This window comes from Miniopterus schreibersii (genome assembly GCF_964146895.1).
Source record: "Miniopterus schreibersii genome assembly, chromosome: 12".
NCBI classification, from domain to species: Eukaryota; Metazoa; Chordata; class Mammalia; order Chiroptera; family Miniopteridae; genus Miniopterus; species Miniopterus schreibersii.
In genome coordinates, this window is record NC_138112.1 from 9,578,343 (window position 1) to 9,597,728 (window position 19,386).

General features: G+C 45.4%; 1 protein-coding gene and 2 long non-coding RNA genes across 5 annotated transcripts; 2 read left to right on the plus strand and 1 right to left on the minus strand.

Annotated features, from left to right (window-relative positions):
* Positions 1-463: 463 nt before the first annotated feature.
* On the minus strand, positions 464-4,142 carry POU2AF3 (POU class 2 homeobox associating factor 3; the record flags this gene model as incomplete). Its single annotated transcript, XM_081153852.1, has 3 exons — positions 464-1,126; positions 2,459-2,685; positions 4,064-4,142. The coding sequence occupies 3 exons, from the start codon at positions 4,140-4,142 to the stop codon at positions 752-754; spliced, it is 681 nt and encodes a 226-aa protein (XP_081009978.1). The 3' UTR covers positions 464-751.
* Positions 3,585-6,718, plus strand: LOC308565717. 3 transcript variants are annotated; one of them, XR_014000073.1, is made up of 5 exons: positions 3,631-3,749; positions 4,070-4,219; positions 4,902-5,277; positions 5,790-6,063; positions 6,201-6,718. It is a non-coding gene; the product is annotated as an uncharacterized lncRNA (long non-coding RNA). The 3 variants fall into 3 exon arrangements; XR_014000074.1 differs by having other exon boundaries at positions 4,902-5,054; XR_014000072.1 differs by lacking the exon at positions 4,902-5,277 and having other exon boundaries at positions 3,585-3,749.
* Positions 6,719-11,608: 4,890 nt separating this feature from the next.
* On the plus strand, positions 11,609-18,929 carry LOC308565272. Its single transcript, XR_014000019.1, has 3 exons — positions 11,609-14,506; positions 16,303-16,434; positions 17,760-18,929. It is a non-coding gene; the product is annotated as an uncharacterized lncRNA (long non-coding RNA).
* The last annotated feature ends 457 nt before the right edge of the window (positions 18,930-19,386 follow it).

Sequence of the window (19,386 nt, forward strand, 5' to 3'; positions counted from 1 at the left end):
AAACTTTGCCATGCATCAACAGCAAGGGAGCCCTCAGGAGAAAGCAGATCAAATATTTGCCCAGAAAGTTTACAAAACAATGCTTTGGAAAGAAAAAGAATTATCTACAGGTTAACATTGCTGGAGGGAAGATGTGCTTTTTGGTCATATTAATATTTCATTGACTAAAGTTACATACAAAAACCTAATGATTCATAAATGTCTTTCTCTGATGTTGCTCCAAGGTGTACATATACCCTCATTTAAAGGGGAGGCCGACTTTCACTTTTCTGCCATCACAGCTGTGTCTACTCTCTGTCCCCGTGGGAGCCAGGGCACCTCACCACGCTAAAATAATTTCAAATTCATGAGTAAGATGAGACTACTGAAGAGTCATTAGTGATTTCCAGAAGTAAGTGATACTATTTAAGCCAACTGGAAATTATTATTCAAAAATTAAAAAAATAAGCCAACACTTAATAATACAAAATTATTTATTAGTAAAAAAAAAATTAGAATTTGTTCATTACACAGAAAAGTAAGACCACTGAATGTTCCCTAAAACTTGAACTGTAAGCATTCAAAGTAGGAGTGACACAGTGACCGGGTCTGAGGACTTCATCTTAATGCCTAAGTTAGCGTCAGAAACTGGAAAACAGGGACATGTAAACTGCACCTGTGTTGTGCTGTTAACAGGTTGCCTATTTCAAGTTGTCATCTGGCATGGCAGAAAAACAGACATGTGCGTGCCATGTTCCACATGAATGAAATTCTATGAGCTATAGCAGATGTCACAGTTTGTTTCCCGCACGTAGAAATCACTGGCTGCTGCGGCCGAGGGATCAAAGTTCACACAGTCTGTGCCCGGGCAGGAAAAGTACTCGGATGCTCTGATGGTGGCCAAGTGCTCTGCCTCGCAGGACACACAGTAGCAGCCCGAGGTCGGGGCTGGGAAGAAGCAGTCGTACTGGGCGTGCGAGGCCAAGTGAGGGTAGGAGTAGTCTTCCGAGGGATAGCCACAGTTTCTGGTGTCCAGAGAAGGGGGGGAGCTGTAAGTCTCCGGAGCATACGAAGGTAGGTGAGCTGGCGAGTAACTGAAGTCCAGGGAGCCAGAGAGAGTGGAGGAATCTGAAGGTGATCCTGGGGTCTAGAGAAAGAAAACCAAGGAACAAAGAGCTTGATAACTTAGACAGGATTAAAAGGACTGAATGGAATGGATTTAATAACTCAGAGTAAGAACATCAGGGGTAAGGAAACAAAACACCCAACCCAACCCAAGTGCGCAGTCATTTTATTTGCTGATTGCGTGATTTCATGACACCACATTCTATATTTACCTATTTCTTTCCCAACAATAAATTGCCTTGCTTCACTGGCTTCCTTTGTTGTAACCATACTTTAGAGGATGCTTTGTCCTTAAACCGCAAAATCCCATTGTGCTGCAAGTCACCTGCCCACCGAATCCTGCTGTGTGCCACGATATAAGCTTCGGGCACAATGTAAGCTGCAGGTGGCACCTTGGACGTTTGTCCACACCCTTGGCTGTGGAGAGCAAGGTGAACACACTCAGGTAGAACTGGGGCCTTCAATGATCCAGTGTCCGGGAGACTCCAAGATGCGAAACTACTCTTGCTGTCACTAAAGTTTTGTCCCCTGACGAGAAAGGTACCTTCTGCTTTCCCTTAAGCAGGTCTACAGTCATTACTGAGAAAGCCTAACTTGGAAGCTGGGCGGGAACTGGATGACTGGGGGCCCTGTGTGCATATTCTGTGCACTTAATTTCCTATCCCCTTAAAATTTAGTCTCATACCTACACAGACTTTGGAAAAATAGAAATAAAAAAGGATTTATTTTTAAAAACTTACTTCTTAAGGTTTAGAAAAATCTAATAATATCTAAAAGACTTCTAAAACAGCTGGTATCCAACTGATGCAAACATGACTACATTTTAAGTAACACATTTTCAAATGTTTGAGGTCCATCATGAACGGACCATCCACATTCTTTCAAGCATTATGATTTCATTTTTCTTGACCATCTCAGACCCAAATGAGTTCTTGTGCCTAAGCCAGACCAAAACAACCAGTTAGTCTAGCCAATTTAATGTCAAAAATCAAACAAAACCCATTTATCAAAATGACAGTTTGGTACTGTGTAGATTCGGCCTTAATTCCATTTTCAAGAACCCCCAAATCCAAGGGCCATTGTTTAAACCAGTGACTTCCAATTAGTAGATATCTTAATTTTATAGTTTATAAATATTAAGTGTATGTTGCCAAGGGACCTGTTTATTGCTTGGAAAATGTGTGCTATTTCTACCTCCATTGAGTTGTAAACAGTTGTCTGCTTGCTTCGTGGAGGATGTCCTTGTTGACAGTGTTTGTACACTTTCTCACAAGATGATGCAAACATTCTTACAGAGCATTGTTACCCCATAATAAGCAATAAACAGGTTTTGTTGAGAACTGAGATAAGTTACCAGGCTCTGGTTGAAGCAGAAAGGGGCACCCTGGAAGCTGTCCGGGAAATAGTGTGGAGCACTCTGCATGGAATTGAGCAAAGGGTCTGGGTGTGTCTCTGTCTGAAGGTAGGAATCCAAGATCTGGTCGAGGCAGCTTGTGTTTTCTTCACAGGAAGCACAACTGGAAAATTCTCGGGGTTGAAAATAATTGGGTGTGGAAGAAATAGACTCAGGTTCAAAATAGACTAGAAGAGAAAGGAAAAAGATTTTTGTTTTGTTTAAAACTTTAAGTTATGGATTTGAATGAAGCTCTATTCTACATTCTGAATATTTACTATGTCTAAGGGAACATTTACTAGGTCTAAGGGGCTTAAGAAGTTCCAGAAGAGTAAGCAGTCAGGCAATTTGGATTTTTTAGTTGCCTTAGCTAATTCAAGTTTCAGTGAAATGAATCTGCCTAATAATATGAAAACTGGCTGTGAATGTAGGTAGGGCTAAAATAAAAGGATGGAGGTCCACCCTTTGACTAACTGACAGAGTCAAATATTGGCTCAGGCCTCCACTTCCTTGGACCATAAAAAGCATCCACATTCAGCCCCTGTCTGCAGGCCAAGTAAACCTCTCAGAAAGAGCTTAGGAAGTTGTTTGAGGCATTAGGAAAACTTCTGATGCCGTGGGAAACAATTCTCTTGATTCCTAAACATTTTACACCCACTCAGCAACTTAAATTTTGAGGAGTGATATAAATAGACACACAAGTTATAAAAATACAAACCAGGAACATAGAAGACAAATGAGTACTGTTCTAAATTACAAAAAGCAAAAATCTTTTCTTAATGTTAAAGTGAGAATGGAATTAAAAATAAGTTGTTACTACCAAACAAGAATAATGCTGAAACTATGGCTCCTTTTCTATTTTAGTATTAATAGGCCCAATATGTGGTTATTATCCTAAACATGCTCAAAGAAGATAGGTTTAGAGTGTGTCCATCAGAGGGGTTCTTTGAAGTCTTGAGGTTCCTTTGAGGTTAAATGCAAGTGGCAAATGCAGTGGTGAGCTGCCATAAGCAGGTTCCCTTGTATATGAGCTCTTTAAACTCTTAGCTGTTAAGTGGGGTAGGTAGGAGTGTTTACGTAATGAGTTACTCGCATTGGGCTGAGAAAACTCACAGCTGTTTGAACTGCTCTCTGGGGAGAGAGAGAGGAAGGGGAGGGAAGCCCTGGTCGGCCAGACACTGAACAAGAGCAAAGGCAGGACTCTAGGAGCCTCAGAGTGTTCTGTAGTCCATCTCACGGTCCACGAGAAAAGGCAAGTTTCTAAAAACAATTCTGGCCTTTTAGTCCAGTTTAGTTACATGGAGATGAGGAACTGGAATAAATGAGGGAAACAAGCCCTGGGTAGAGTAGACAGGAAAGAAGAGACAGTTCCGAAGAAGGAAACAGTTGCGCTTGTTTGCTTGCGGGGCTTCCATCTGGAGGCGCTGCGCCTTTTTCACCTTCTGATTGGTCGGATTGCAATTAAATGGTGGTGCCTTTCTTAACCCCTGAATCGAGCGTGGACAGACTTTCGAGATGTGATTTTGAAAGAGTGTTTGAGGGAACTGTAATGCTGGCTGTACTGACCTGCAGAGGGTGGCGTGACTGGATCTGAACGGTGGACGCTGTTCCCTCCGGACAGCTGCCAAAGCAAGAACAGGACCATAAAGCTAAGCGAAAGGCAAGTTCTGTGCAGGGAAAGCTAAGACATTTTGATGGAACTATGTTGCCTTCTGCTCTAAGGTAAGCCGGATTCTTTCTTCTAAGAGTTCAGTACAAACAGTGTTATATTTTATTTAGATTCCATTTTTAGGTTTGCTTGGGGATTTTTTTCTAATATTAGATTCTCTCACATAAATTTTAAAGGTTATTAATTTGGATAAAAATTTAATTTAAATGATTTTTATATAAAAGAACTATAACAGTTCAAGAAAACTTGGTAAAGACCTTTCTATTAAGCCATTCAACCTGAAATCAACAAGGACTTACATTTATTTAATCCCAACTCTCATCACATAGTCAATCATTTTCTTCAAAATTTAACATTCTATCTGGCTACTTATCCTTAGGAATTTGTTTTTTCCAAAGGACACAATTCCCAACTTTGTTGATCCCAGATAGCTCAAAATATTCACATGTTCTTAGTAGCTATGAAATACTAAAAAAATAAAAAGAAAAAAATTCTTAAACCTGTAGTCAGTGAGTTGGAGCCTGTCTATATACTAGTTAATGGTCAGGAAATATTTCAACTCTGTATATTTTCTACTTTATTTTTATAAAAGTTGCTTTTTCCACTATTATAAATACTTGAAGCCTATGAGGTTGCTCCTTTTAACTATTGAAAGTAAAGCAGCCTGTATCTTCTAGTTGAATTGATAATTTTACTAACCAAGTAATTTAGGATGTATTATTACTATTTTTTTAGCTTTCAGGTGGTGGCTTTAAAGTTTAAAGGGACCAGCACTGGTCTGTGATTCTGTGCTGAGCTCACCACACCTCTCTCTTGAGTCACAAGGCATGCTGACTCCCATACACAGAGCCGCTGGGAGAGCACAGCCAGCCACGGCTGAAACAGGAGGTAGTGTTAATTTTGAAAATGATCCATGCTGTAATGTCATGAACCAGGAAGCTGGAATCCTTCACCAGCTTTTCATGCAAATATTTGGCTGCAGCTTGATCTGAAGGACTTGGACAGAGTGGGTTTTAAAAACTGCTTCATTGTAGAGCTCTCATTAACCCCACTCCTGCCCCCCGTCGCCCCAATGGTCTGTTTATCTGCCTCCCCGCCTTATCTCCCTCAGGTATGTTTACAATATCCTATTTGATATTATCTTTTTAGTCATGAGTTCACTTTCTACTTTGCTCCAAGAATACAAAGAAAGGCACCTCTCTTTTAGATTTCAAACAGCACAAAAATCCACAATCTACAATTTAAAAAACACATCAAGGTTGTTAAAAAATTAATGGTTAAAAAAAGAGTAAATTATATCTTTTGATAAGTGCTAGCTCAAGTTCCCCTTTATCCTAAAGGTAAAAGAATTGTGTGTGTGTGTGCGTGTATAAGGCTGTTTGCAAATTGATCTGGCCTGGCCTAAATAAGTTTTCTTAAAAGTCAAATTTACAAATACTGCGCGCACACATCTCTCCTGGTACTGTTTGAGATCCTGATATTTATCTCTCAGTCTATAACTTCTGTTCACAATTGCCTTCTTAAAATTTCAAACTGTGGATGCTACTGATTTTATAACAAATTAAGATAAATTTCTTCCTGCTTTGTATATTTTATAAAATTAACTCTCTCCTTGGCTTAAAGCTTCCTAGAGGTGTCCTTTAACCACTGAACAGCTTGGAGATCATCTCTATTAAACCAGAAAGTCTACACCAAGAGTCTATCTACATTACCCCCTGGCATCTGCCATCCTTGCCTACTGAGCCTACCTTCACAGCTTTCCTGGAATCCCAGGTCCTTCTGATGGTTCCCACGGAGGGATGTACATCTGGCTCTCGTAATTAAATCATCTGTGTGTACTCTTCCTGCCTGTGAGGGCATGGGCGGATGGATATACTAGACAAGGAACCTCTGCAAGGTACTGGCTTGGAAGTACTGCTTCATTATTTCTCAGGGGGGAATTGAGAAAAACTTAGATAAGTCAAACCTCTCCAGGGAACAGATCCTGGTCAGATACACAAGTGAAATATTTAACCCTTGCTTTCCTTCCTGCAGCTAGCTAACAGGGGATCAGAGGCCAAACCAATCTGCAAGAGGCCAACAGCCATAAAATTGCCGTGCCCAGTGGGACTTCTCCAGGCGCAGCTGAAGCAGAATTCTACCATGTACCAAAGCTCCGTAATGAAAGATTACATTTTGTTATGAACGTTTTGATGATTTTTGTTTTTTGCTCCAGAAGCACTTCCCAGTTCCCTTGCTCCTGGTTTTATTAATTTGTAATTATTTCTGAATTGAAGGGGTTGATGGTTGAGGTTACCAGACTCCTGCTCAGGGCAGCTGGATCTGCAGAAAGATGAATTTAGGGAGCCAACAGGTGGGAAGGTTTTTTGTTTTTTTTTTGTATTAAGAATAAGACCTTGGTTGTACTTTTAGCTTTACCATCAGGAACTGCAAGACTCAGCTATAATAGAGGTGTACAGACCCCTGATCTACTCAGCTCGCCTGGTTATTATAAGAACTAAATGAAATGAGTATGCACAAAATGTTTTAAAAGACCCACTGTAAAACCCTCCACAAGTGGAAGGAAATCTTACTGTGTTAGCTGGAATTCTGCATAGGGAGGTGCTAACTTCCCCAGCAAGTTTAAAATCTGTGCTGTATGTGCCATATCACAGCAAGGTCACATTTTAGCCTCTAAGCTCTGAGCAAAGGGTGCATATGAATGTCACTGAAAAGCCGGCTTTCAAGCCTTGGTTGCAATTTTACTGTAGTTGCTTTTCACAAATACTGATGATAGCTAACATTAACTGAGCATTTACTATGTGGAAAGCACTCTCTAAGTGCTTTCTATGCAATAATTCATTTAACCCTCACAAACTCTTATTATCTCCAGTTTAAAGATGAGAAAACAGAGGCAAGAGAGGAGAAACAGCTCCCTCAGAGGGTACACACCGCAGAGGCACTGAGATCTGAGCCCAGTCCACTGGCTTTAGAACCTGTGCTTGCCATCCCTACATCACTTGCCTCTTCCCACAAAGGCCCATTTCATGAAGCTGTGCGCTGCATACAAATAGCACCAGGCACAAGACCCACTGTGGGGCAGATGCCAGTAAGCTGGAGACAGCACCAGGGCTGATACTGGGCTCCAGCTGTCAGGTCCTACATGCACACCTAAATCAACCCATAAGCAACTGTACGATCAAGGCCTTTCGGTGAGGCATTTCCCTCCCTTGGAGGATAACCTGACCTACTTTATTTGGCCCTGTTGCTGCCCTGAGAGCTCTTGGCAGTCCTATCTGCTTAGAATGTATATAAGTGGCAGGGGACTCGTTTGGCGGTCCAGATCAATCTCGTGATAATCTGGAACTACATGAGGCTTCATTACATCTTAATGAGCTGGTTCTACATTCCAAGCGGTCTCCTCTGCAGAGACATGGCCCCTTTCTGTAGGAAACTTTTAGGGACTGGTGATTTACAGATAAATGACCTCAGAGGCTGGGTTCCAGAAGAATGACGAGGAAGGGGGTTTGCTCCACAGAGATTCTCTCCTTGAAGGGCTTCCTAAAATGACGCAAGTTTCTGGCAGAGATTTTCTTTGCATATCTGAGGGCACATCCACTGTCTTTCTAACAGAGTAACAGCCTACTTACCTGCTGGCTGCTCCTCTCCCTACACAGGATCAACAAGCCCTTCTTACTCAACCAGGATCAATGAGGGGTGGGCTCCCCAAATCCTGAGCCCTACAACATGCCACAGCTGCTCTTTGTGGCTTCCTGTGGTGAACCACGATGCACAGGGTACTAAATTTATGGAAACAGCTGAGGAAGGCCAGGTCTGGGGGTGGTGACTGGGGCCCAGGGTGGCCTCCACACCTTCCCAGGCGCAGGGCTGGGTGACGCCTAACAAGAGTAGGGAGTGAGTGAAGGGTTTATGCTTACAGTTCCCCCCGAGGCTGCCTGGTGAGCCCTTCTCTGCTGCAGCAGCTCCTTCACCGTGATCTTCACCCGGACACCTTGATACACCTTCGGTTTTTCTGGGGAAAGATAACTGAGTCAGTGGTCAAGTGTGAGGTCTGGGTGTCAGGCCGGGGTGTGGGAGTCCCCTTTACAGACATGGCAGGTGAGCCCAGGTTTCTAGGTTTGGAAAACACAATGAGAATGCTAAAAAACAAGTGGGAAAGACACTCAAAGTTCTCAAACTTGAAGGGATGGGGAGAGGCTGGGCAGGTTGCAGGGCCTCCGCGGGAATCAGAACATATGGAAATCTGTGGGGCCACCCACCTCAGGTTGGGTCCTATCCCTAACCAATAGCACACAGGTTTTTTCTGCTCAGGAATGTGGAGACCAGTCCAGGGGAGCTCACCATCTCGGCTAACTAAGATGGGGGGTGCCTGGGCCCAGCCTGCTGGCCTGGGAGAGGGCGTTAGGGACCAGGGAGGGGCCAGGCACTGGCGCAAGGGCGCTCTCTGGCCTGTGGCTGCTGACCTAGCCACCCCACGGTGATGCTCCACTGCTGTGCAATCTCTGAGTCCCTTCCGTCTCCACAGGCCAGGTGTGGCTTCTGGGGAGGCTCCGACCTCTACGTGCCCTTGGTCGGGAAGCCAGGGGGCAGGCTGTGAGGCTGGGCGAGCCCTGTCCTTGGGCCAGCGAGGGACCTGCCAGGCTGACCCCCGCAAAGGCCCAGGCCCAGGGAGCTCCGTCCCTCCCTTCTGTCCCTCTCTTGTCTGCCGTCCCTCCCTCACCCCCTCCTCCGCCTCTCCCGCTCCCGGCCTTTCCCCCTCCCTCCTCGGGCCTCTCGCGCTCTCCCCTTCCTCCCGGCTCTCCCCACCCCCTCCCTCCTGGGCCAGGCAGTGCTCCGCCGCGCGCGGAGGCTCGGAGCCGAGTCCGCGCAGCGCGAGCTCCGGGAGAGCGGTGCGGGGACCCCGGGAGTCGCGCGCTCGGCTGGGAGGTCGCCCTCCGCAAGGGGCGGCCCGCGGGGCCGGGGGCCGGGCGGACGGCCGGGGCGCGCGGGGCCAGCGAGGGCGCGCCGCAGGCTCGGCGGGGAGGGAGCCTCCGCGCGCCGGGAGCCGGGCGGCCGCGGCCCCGGGACCCCGCCGAGCCGCAGTGAGTAGGTCGGGCCGGGCAGTCAGGTCCCGCCGGGCCGGGCAGTCAGGTCCCGCCGGGCCGGGCCGGGCTCACGTTCCCGCTCGGGAGCGGCCGCGGGAGCCCCGTGCGCGCCGACTCTGACCACCTTGGAGTGAGCGCCCGGGAATCGCTCGGGGAGGGGCCGGTCCCCGCGCTTTGGGGCGTTCGCGCGACCAGCCTGGCGACAGTGCCAGGCCGCCAGCGCCTCGCCTGGTCATTGAGGAGACCGCAACTGGACATTAGGGAGCCCCCAGGCCAGGTCCGGGGAGCTAGGGGTCTCCCCAGGAAAGGAGGTTGCTCTGTTTGTCGCCCAGACCCGGGGGATCCTGCGCCCCGCCCGCAGGGCCTGGGGGCCGCGTCCTCTCCGCGGTCCAGCCTCTCCTGCCATTTCCTCGCGGGGTTCGCGGCTCCGCGGGCTGCGGGCGCGCCTCGGGGTCCGCACGGGGACCGCCGCAGTTCAGCTCTGCGCGCCCCGCACGCCCTGCTCGCGTCCCGGGCTCACCGCGAGCCTCTAGCTCCCCCCGCCGCCGCTTTTGGGCGCGCAGAATCCGCGCCGCGAAGTCCCCGGGTCACAGCTGTGGCAAAGTGGGAGGGAGCGTGGTGGGCCGGGGTACGCGGACGGCGGCACCAGCCAACTAGGCATCTGGGGCCCTGCTCTCAGGAGCAGGGGCCGGGTGGGGGCGGCCACAGTGTGGCCCGTGCCCTCTCCGGATCCCCGGCACATCCTTGTATGCTCTGACTTTGTGCCTCTCTGTTCTATGCAGGAAAAGCTGTGGAAATACACCCAGATCAAAGTGCCCCTGGCCCGCGTGACCCTACCCCAGGAGAAGCAGCTGAGTTACCGGACATGGTGGTCAGCAGAAGCTGGGTCTGTGGCTGGATGCTGCAGCTGCAGGGACTCAGCGCCTAGGAGGGCTCCTGTGCAAGGAGAGAAGCAGAGATGCAACATTTTAAAGTTTCACAAAGCATCCAGCTGCATCCAGGTTCCTGGAGCAGGAGACAAACAGAATTAATGTTTTATACCTTCGGGTATAGGTTTGAGTTTTTTCCCCCTCATGCCAAGTATTTAAAACCTCTAGAAACCCATGATTTGACAATCAATGATTGCGCGGTACTTTCAATTTGAATATTCAAAGGCTTAACAAAATGGACTATCTTCTGCAGAAATCCTGCACACAGGCACCCCACAGAGAGTCCAGAGAAACAGGGAGTGAGACCCCTTTGAGTCCTGACCCTTGCTTTTATTCTATTTTGAGCATTTTGCCCTCCTTCCCACAGACAGGGCAGGAGTGCTCAAAGATGCTCTGTATTTCTGCCTCAAAGGCAGGTCCAGGAGCCTTGAGTGACTTAGGCTGCCCTTCATGACCACCTGAGCCAGGCTGACCGGCCAGACTGATCCTCACACCCCCAATCTGTATTTTAAGGGGAAAATCTTACATTTCGGGTAGTGAGCATGGCAGCCAGTAGGTATGGCATCGGCAGGAGTCACTCTGGGCCCAGGTTACAGGCCAGAGGTCCAGCAGAGGCCCTAGCTCTGCACCTCATTGCCTTTTTAACCCCACCTGGTCAACGTGCAGGCTTCCCTGCCCTTTTGTCCGCTCTCTGTCTAGGCCCCAGACACTGAGGTTTCAGCACAGAATGCCTGCCCATTAAGACCCTTTGCTGCCCCCAAGGTGCTGGGGCTGCCCATGGGCCCAGCAGTCAAGGTTTTCTGAGGCTGGTGGTTTCTTCACTGTGAAGCCCCCATTTCTCCCCCTTTCTCCCTCTGGAGCATCCCTGCTGGTTTGCTGCAGGAGCTTGTGTTGAGAAGTGACAATAAGCTTGGCTCCCGCTCATTTTAGCTGAAAGGTCATGATGTACTCACACCCTCACACTTTGGGATAAGAGGTGGGAAGGAGGTGGTCCAGCCCTGAGCCCCTCACAAATGGCCTGGGACTGTACTGGGTCATCTTCTCCAAGCACTTGCTGTGCCTGTTCCATGTGATTTGGAAACTTGAAAAGACAGGAGTGGTTCAGAGAGGTAGAGAGTGTCAGGCCAAACCCTCTCCTAGCCCCCCAAGGAAAGGGGAAGCACTGGAAGACAGGCAGGGTAGGATTCCCTTTGCAAATAAGCAGACATTCCCATGAGGCCAGGCCAGGAGATGGGTACAGGTCTCTGCTCCTGTTCCCTGAGTTCTTTGAAATGCGGGCGCTAGAAAAGCATCTGAATGCCCTCAAATATGTCTGATGCAGTGTAGAGCATGTAAGGAGCTGGCAAACAGGGCTCTCTGAGAGTGACAAGGCACCAGAGTCTGCTGGGTAGGAAGCAGCTGAAGCCTTGTCTCTAGGGGAGGGGATCAGGGATGGGAACACCCAAGGTGGCACCTGACAGTGGAGAGCAGAACAGGGTGTGCTTGTCTCCAGCCCAGCTGGAATCTGTAACAGCTTCTGGAGCCTCTTTCTCCAAAGGCCCCTGAGCCTGTGTCCTGAATTTCCCTGCTGGAAGTCAGGCTGGAGACCAGACTCAGGAGGAGGGGAAGAACACGAGTTCAGAGGGCCGCAGTTCCTTTCTCCCTGCCCTGCCCTGCCCTGCGGCCTGGGCACTGCTCCTTCTGCAGGAACAGTAAACAAAGCTGGGAATTAGGGATGGTCTCCTGTCCTCATAGCTTTTTCATTATTTCTTTTTTCTTTTGTCGCCTACCTTTTTGTTTTACACTCATTTTTCGTTTGCTTTTAAAAATCCTCCTCTTTGTTGTTCGGCCTGTTTGTTTATTTTTTCCCCCAGCTTCTTTTTGTCTCTCTGCCTGTTGCTGCTTTCCTCCATTTCTTGCCCGCATTGCATTTTTATCTCCCTGGCTCACTGTGTGTGTCTGTTTTCCCCTGTTCACTTCTTCAGGCCCAGTCTCCTTCCTAGCCCTTCCTTCCACGTGGAGATGGACAGGGATGGCAGGAGGCCACAGCGTTCCCTTGGCAACATCACTGAAGTTGATGCTGACGTTTGCCTGCACCATGGAGAAGGCGGGCAGTGCTGGGTGGGAGATGAGCTCCTTGGAAGTCACCGAGTCTGGAGGGACAGTGAAGAACTCAGTCCTGCCAGAAAACCTCTGCCTAAACCATGGAAGCAGTTCTGGGGGCTTGAGCGTTGGCACCCGCTGCTGGGATGGATGTTGCTGGCCAGCAACTTCAGACAGCTGGATTTTTCAGGCCTGAGCCCTATTTTGAGAAAGAAGTCCCCATTTTTTAGCCCAACGTAAAGGGTTTTTAGTTTCTGCTGTTTCTATAATTGCAGGACCCCAGCCCAGGTATTCAAGAGCTCAACACCATGCTTTTGGACGCAAGGGAGAGCCCTTTCTAAACATGTCCTGTGATTCCTCTTACAGATATGCATGTGCCCTGAGGCCTAGAGCTGCCACTTCTGCCCTGAGGCCTCATAGATTTGGATGTTCCTCACAGGAGACTTTTTAAAGTTGTCACTTACTCATTGAGTGTTCACTGGATGCCAGGTACTGTGTGGTATAGTCTCCCCACTTCACAAGTGGGGGAACAGGCAGAGAGGGACAAGCAAATGACCAAGATTATGGAGCGTACAGATAGCAGGATTAGGAATCCAACTTTGATATGGCCGATGCTAAATCCCTTACTCTGAACTGTCATTGTTGTCTTCCCAATCTTTTCAACTTTTTCAACTTTAGCCCACAATAAGAAATCCTTTTGGCATGTTCACATACTACATAACAATAGCTACATATTTATAAAACAACTTTTCATGAGAGTGCACAAGGCACTCTGAAAGTCTCTACTCCATTCTACCTTTTCCATTTCCTTCTGGTTATGGAAAACCTACGCTGGTTGGAGTCCCTAAGATAATTTAGTGACCCACTAATGCGTTGTGACTAACACTGGAAAAACATTGCCTTTAGGACATGCAAATACGTGCCTGTGTCGCGCATGTGGCAGCGTCTTGGTGTGTTTCACTCTCGGTGTGTGAGGAGGCTGAGGCAGTGTAGCATGCTGACTTGAGAGCTCCCTAGAAGGGAAGGTGAGCTGTTAGTTATGCTAAGTACAGTTTTGCTTCTCAGACTGGGGACTCTTCCCTTTCACTGGGGCACTGCCACCTCTAGGGTGCCCTGATCATCATTTTGGGGTCTTAATACAAGGCTGAAAATATTGTGGTGTTTCATCAGGCTTTAACAGGCTCACTTGCTTAAAAATATGACACAGGGTCCTGATGTTTGGACATTGGAAGGGGTCTCTGCGGAGCTGAGAGGCTGAGTCTTTTGCCAATTGATTTCAGGAGGTTGTCCATCCTCGGGCTCCCTCCATTGCTTGCAGGGCTGCTGGCCCGCAGTAGCCGTGCACTGAGGAAGTGGATGCTCACTATTTATCAGGCAGCCTGTTCCACTATTAGACTGCTTTAAATATAATGATCATTGATTGAGCCAAAAGTCAAGTAGGTATTACCTGAGCACCAACTATGTACCAGGCACGACATCAAGTACCAGGAATGCAAAGGTAAGTCAGTCCTGCTTTCTATTATCATCTGCTCTGTGAACCAGTAACATGGAATAACTTTTTCCCGCTTCCACTCTCCTGCTTCTCCACTAGGGGTTTGTTTGGTCATTCTTTGGTTGGTTCATTCATTCATTCATTCATTCATTCATTCATTCAACAAGCGCATACTGATGGTCTACTCTGTGGTAAGTCTGAAGAAGTTATCATGCCTACCCCCCACCCAAGGAGTTTCATTTTGAGGCTCCCCACCTGTAGTTTCTCTAGTGCTTCATATATTATAGTTTTCCAGATCTCTGGACCACTGAGCTCAGAAACCCTTTAGTTTGTCATTGACTTTCTTAAAGTCACTCAGCACTCAGAATAATGGGAATAGAATATGTTTCTTTTTAAAGTTTCAAATTAACTATTTTAACTGAATTTTTGGCAGTCTTCCGTATGCAAATGACCCTGCAGAGCATAATATTTTCCCCCAAAGTAGGAGATTGAACTTAGACACGGATATGAAAAGACTTTCATTACAAGGAAAAGGGGTGTTTATTCCCTCCAAATTTGACTACAGTTCTAAATTCTATCAATGCAAAGTTCTTTTGTCATTTTGACTTTAGGACACTGTTACCAAACCTTGTGGGAAATATCAAGTTCCAAAAACATGGAGGAAATAAGCAGTTACTGGGCCCAGAGTGAATGTTTGGTCCATATGAAAATGACCAGGAAGACTGTTAGCTAGAGGTTATTTAATGATTTGTGGTAAGTCTGTCTCTTCCCAAAAAGCATATTCCAACTTTCATAAGCATATTTTAACTTTTCCTTCAGAGGCTGCCATGAGGAGTGAGCATTTGATAACTTATTTAAATGAGAAAAATACCATCAGACACTGCTTGAAAAGTTCACCTTTTACTTAAAACATTTTTATTATGCAATATATGTCATACAAAAACATATCTAAAGATTACCATTATAAAACCCTATGAACATCTTACCAAGGTTAAGACATAGCACTGTTTTGTGATCTTTCATTTATGACCAAATTAATTCATTAAGTATTAAACTTTTGGATTAGTCCCCTCAAGATATTTAGTTAGGGGGAAGGTTAACAGGGACATGTGTCAATTTTCCTAAAGCAGAAGAGCTAATTCTTAGGTATTATTTGTTTCGTCCATATTTTTTTCCCCTTTTGGAACTTGTAAAATGTTTTACAGTTCTCTCCTCTTGGCTTGCAAGTGTACTGACCATGGTATTGGGTATTGCATATTGCAAATCCATACCTTTTTTTATTGGTTACGCTTAGAGGACACTTCTATGTCAAATACCAAAGATAACATGGCATCATCATTTACCAATAATTATAAAGATTTTCTCACTATTTATTTAGTCTGATCTTTGGGATTCAATTTCCCTATTTGCTTTAATCATATTGTAGATAATACCAAACATTGAATAACTTTTACTTATAAGACTTCTTAACATTATAGTACATACAGGTACAGAATGACTATATAAACCTTTTTTTGTATTCTACTTCAAATCTTCAGTAGTATTTCTTCTTAGGGGCATTTAAAGATGCTAGATTATTTAAAGTATATTACCACTAAAACCCAATATTCACTACTGTCAGCATTTGGAGAGAGCAAGGCCAGTGTGAAATACTGAACACAGTGAAGAGGTGTCTCAGAGAGTTGTCACCCACCTTTGTAGCATAATCTTAGTTTAATTTAACAAAGATTTTCCTGAGGGGCTACAATATGCTGGGCACTAAGTCGGATGCTGAGCCACTCATGAGCCCTGACAGTGACCAGGCTAGTCAGAGAATCACTCTTTAGCTGGAGCGGAGGATTTTGCACGTAAGCTCTCTGGAGTCGATAGTTATTGAATGTGGTGGACAAGAGGAACAGTGTCCTGTTGCTTTGAATGGAGATGATACTTGATACAGAACCCAGTACAGAACCTAAAGAAGGGACATAATTTTGGTGTGTGGTTGGCTGAATCACTGTAAAGTGACTTAAACCTAGGACATCAATTGTTATTTCAGTAACTTTTTAAAATTACGGTTGGCATATTATATTAAAGTATAGTTGGCATTCGATATTATATTAGTGTCAGGTGTACAATATAGTGATTCATCATTTATATTCCGTATGGTGTGATCACCTCAGTAAGTCTAGTAACCATCTGTCACCATATGAAGTTATTACAATATTATTGACTATTTCCCCTAGGTTTATGCCCTTGTGGCTTATTTATTTTATAACTGGGAGTTTGTACTTCCTATTTTCCTTCACCCTTTCCTTCCATTCCCCCTCACCTCCTCACTCCCCGCCAACCATCAGTTTATTCCCTATATCTTTGAATATGTTTGTTTTATTTCAGTTCTTTAAATATAACTAATGCCTCACTTCTTATGACTGTATTATTTAGATTTACATACTGAACAGTGGTCACAAAGCTACTGGTAATACTTTTATTTATATAATGTATGTGTGTAAGTAAATGTGTATTTTACTATTGGGGTTAGTAACTCTTTCCTTTCGTGGAATTTCTTGCAGTGTACTCGAGTAATGAAGTCCTAGAAGTACTGAAGTACTAGAGTACTTCTTCCCCTACCACATGGTACCATCACAGGGTGCTTTTAAGTGAGCTGCAGCAAGCCCTAATGCTCATTTAAGAGCATTTATTAAGTAAGTGAGGTAAAGCTGTGGTTTTCTTCTTTCATTTTTAGGATTTGTATAACATTGTAAGAGACAAACACTTTCAACTACTACTATCACGGCTGTTTCCAGTCATTGATGGGAAGATTGTCTATATTGCAGCTTTTGCATAAGCAAATTTTGGTTTCAACTTCTTTTTAACATTATCATCTAGTAAACTTTCTTAAGTAGCATGACCTTGATATCACCACCTCTGTCTGATCTTTTAAATAATTTTTTAAATTGATTTTAGAGAGAGAGGAAGGGAGAGAAGCACAAGAGAGAAACATCAATGCCAGAGCATAACAGAGCTCGTCTGCCTCCTGCACTCCCCCTCCGGGGGATCCAGCCCACAACCCAGGCATGTGCCCCGACCCAGAATCGAACCAGTGACCTTTCAGTGCATGAGCCGACGTCCCACCAACTGAGCCACACTGGCCGGGGCATCTCTGCTTAATCTTAAAGGCCCTGAAAGAGATGATGTTTTGAACCTGAGCTCTCTAGTTTTCTCTGGCTTTCCCAGGGAAGCTCCGAGTGGGAGCACAGAGAGTTCAAGGAAGGAGAGGGAAGCAGAACGTGCATTTTTTTCTTATGTTGACACTGCACATTATTATGAAAAGACGCAGCTAGTCCCTGGCATGAAGTGGGAAATGGAGAGACTCGGATGGGAAATGGAATCGGGAAATAGAATTCATTTCCCTGTCAGAATTTTATAGCTTGGTTTCGCTTTTTAACAAAGTGTTGTAAATTCCTAGAACAATAAAAGGGAACCAATTTAAGTAGATGTAGTATAGATGCACATTGTCAAGCTGCATAGAATTCTGAAAAATCATTTACCATATGGGATTATTAGAACCACTCTGCCCCCCACCTCCTTTAGTCTAGGCCACTTAAATGGATTCTAGGTAGAGTATGGGTCTGTGTATGTCGCCTTCTCTATAAGTTAATTTTGTCAAATACTATGGAAGGGCTTGGATGGTTGACGAAGAATCTAGATACCATTGTTTGCTGACCTGTACTTATCTGAGAGCCAATGCGTCCTCAGGTTGTGAAGAGATGAACATGGTACGTGAGAAGGTGACAGTGAACTAAGAGAAGTGAGCATGCCTACCATTTGGTATTATAATCAAACAAAAGTTAGAGTCATGTGGAGACATGATTTACACAGCCATTATTGTGTGGGTTGCTTAACAGATAGTAAACAGATGACTGTAATTATTATAAATTTTATACAGTCAATCTAAAAAAAATGACTGAGAGACTGGTGAAGATCCCTAAATCTACAGAGAAAGCTAGAACTCTTTTTTCTGATGCAGGGTCCTGCTGTCCAGGTATGAGTGACGCTGGATGACAGATGGCTCCACCAAGGATACTGCAAACCAGGACTGAGGTCTTAAGTCTCAGTGGACTTAAAGAGCAGCTATCTCTCCCACAGTAGAAGTTGTCCCAAATCCATCGAAGGGCAAATATTAAGCAAAGTAAAGATCAAGGGGTGAAAAAGAGGGCAGGAGGGAAGGAGTGGGGCAGGGGACCTGGGAGAGTGCAGCCCAACAGCTGAGGACCACCAATGCTCTAGATCTGCTCCTGCAGGGATGCTCTTGCAGGGGTGCTGAGGGTTGTGAAGTAAAGAAAGTTGCTCTATCCAAGCATTGCAACGGGTACTCCATATATTAGGAGTGTGTTTGCTTAACCAGAAAATAGTTTTGAAGGCCTGGAGAAGGAGGAAGATCAGTTATTCACTTCTAACTTTATTTGATTTTCTGGACTCCTACCTAGCTGAGGTAGAACATGGGATACTGTCACGGGGGGCGTGATGGAGACTTTTGAGTGGCTTTGGGCAACCAGGTGGAAAATGAGAGCACTGGACCCCTAGGGAGATGGAGGAAAAATGCATTGGGTCAGGAGGGACCGGACAGGTCAGAAAATGTGTTAAGAGAATAAAAGAAGGCTGTAAGAAGATAAGAGGAAGAGTATGGGTGTAATCTGTGGCCTTGATTCATGCACTGCAAAGTCAAAGTGTGTGCAGGCATTCAGATGGCCTTGGCCTGCAGACAGGCACACTGCTTGGTGGAAATTACTCTGGGAACTTAACTGGCAAAGGAATCCATGCCAATCAAACTTCCATGAGACAGATGACTGCTTCAGATGTCAGTTTCTTCATTTATACACAGTAAGAGCTGTACAGTTCTGACCAATGAGTGATTAACAAGGTCTTCCTTTCAATGGGAGATGTATGTAATGCTACTGACGGTATGTCTTTCAAAGTCCCTTTGCCTCTTGGTGTCCTGTGGTCTGTTGTTTCTTGCCCACAGCTCAGTCCTGCTCTCTGTGTTTTCTTAACAATGCACTTGTTCTAATTTGATCACAGAATGTCCGTCTTAGTAATCCACTCTGATAACCATAGGGTTGTTTCATCAGAGGGACAATGTCTAGCTAAATGGCAGCAACCACTGATCAAAATAAATTTTGGTCTTTATTGTTTTATGAAATAGCCTAATTTTTGGACATCCTGAGCTTTAGGGAAAAGTCAAAGCTATATATTTATGAAGCCATAGTCTCCTGACCTCTTCCTGTTTTAATGACAATAAAGCATTCATATATGGTGACATATTTGTCACTGGGCTTTTACAGGCCACTGTATGGAGAGTGCTTTAAAGTCACATAAGATAAAATGAGGTTTGTTTTATGTTCCCTAATCCACATTGTACCCTATGAATTCTCTTTACTAAACACACGTAGTTCATAACTAAGGAAAATTGACCAGGAAAATCAGTATGTTTTATGGATCTGCATAAACTTTTTAATGTAATTTAAGGACAAAAAAAAAAATCAGTGCCAAAATGATATTCCAAAGATAACAGAAGATTCAGAGTTCAATGGGTTACTGAAGTTCCCAAAGACTTCAGGTTGTCTCTTTAGAATCTGGCCCCTGATAAGTTGGGG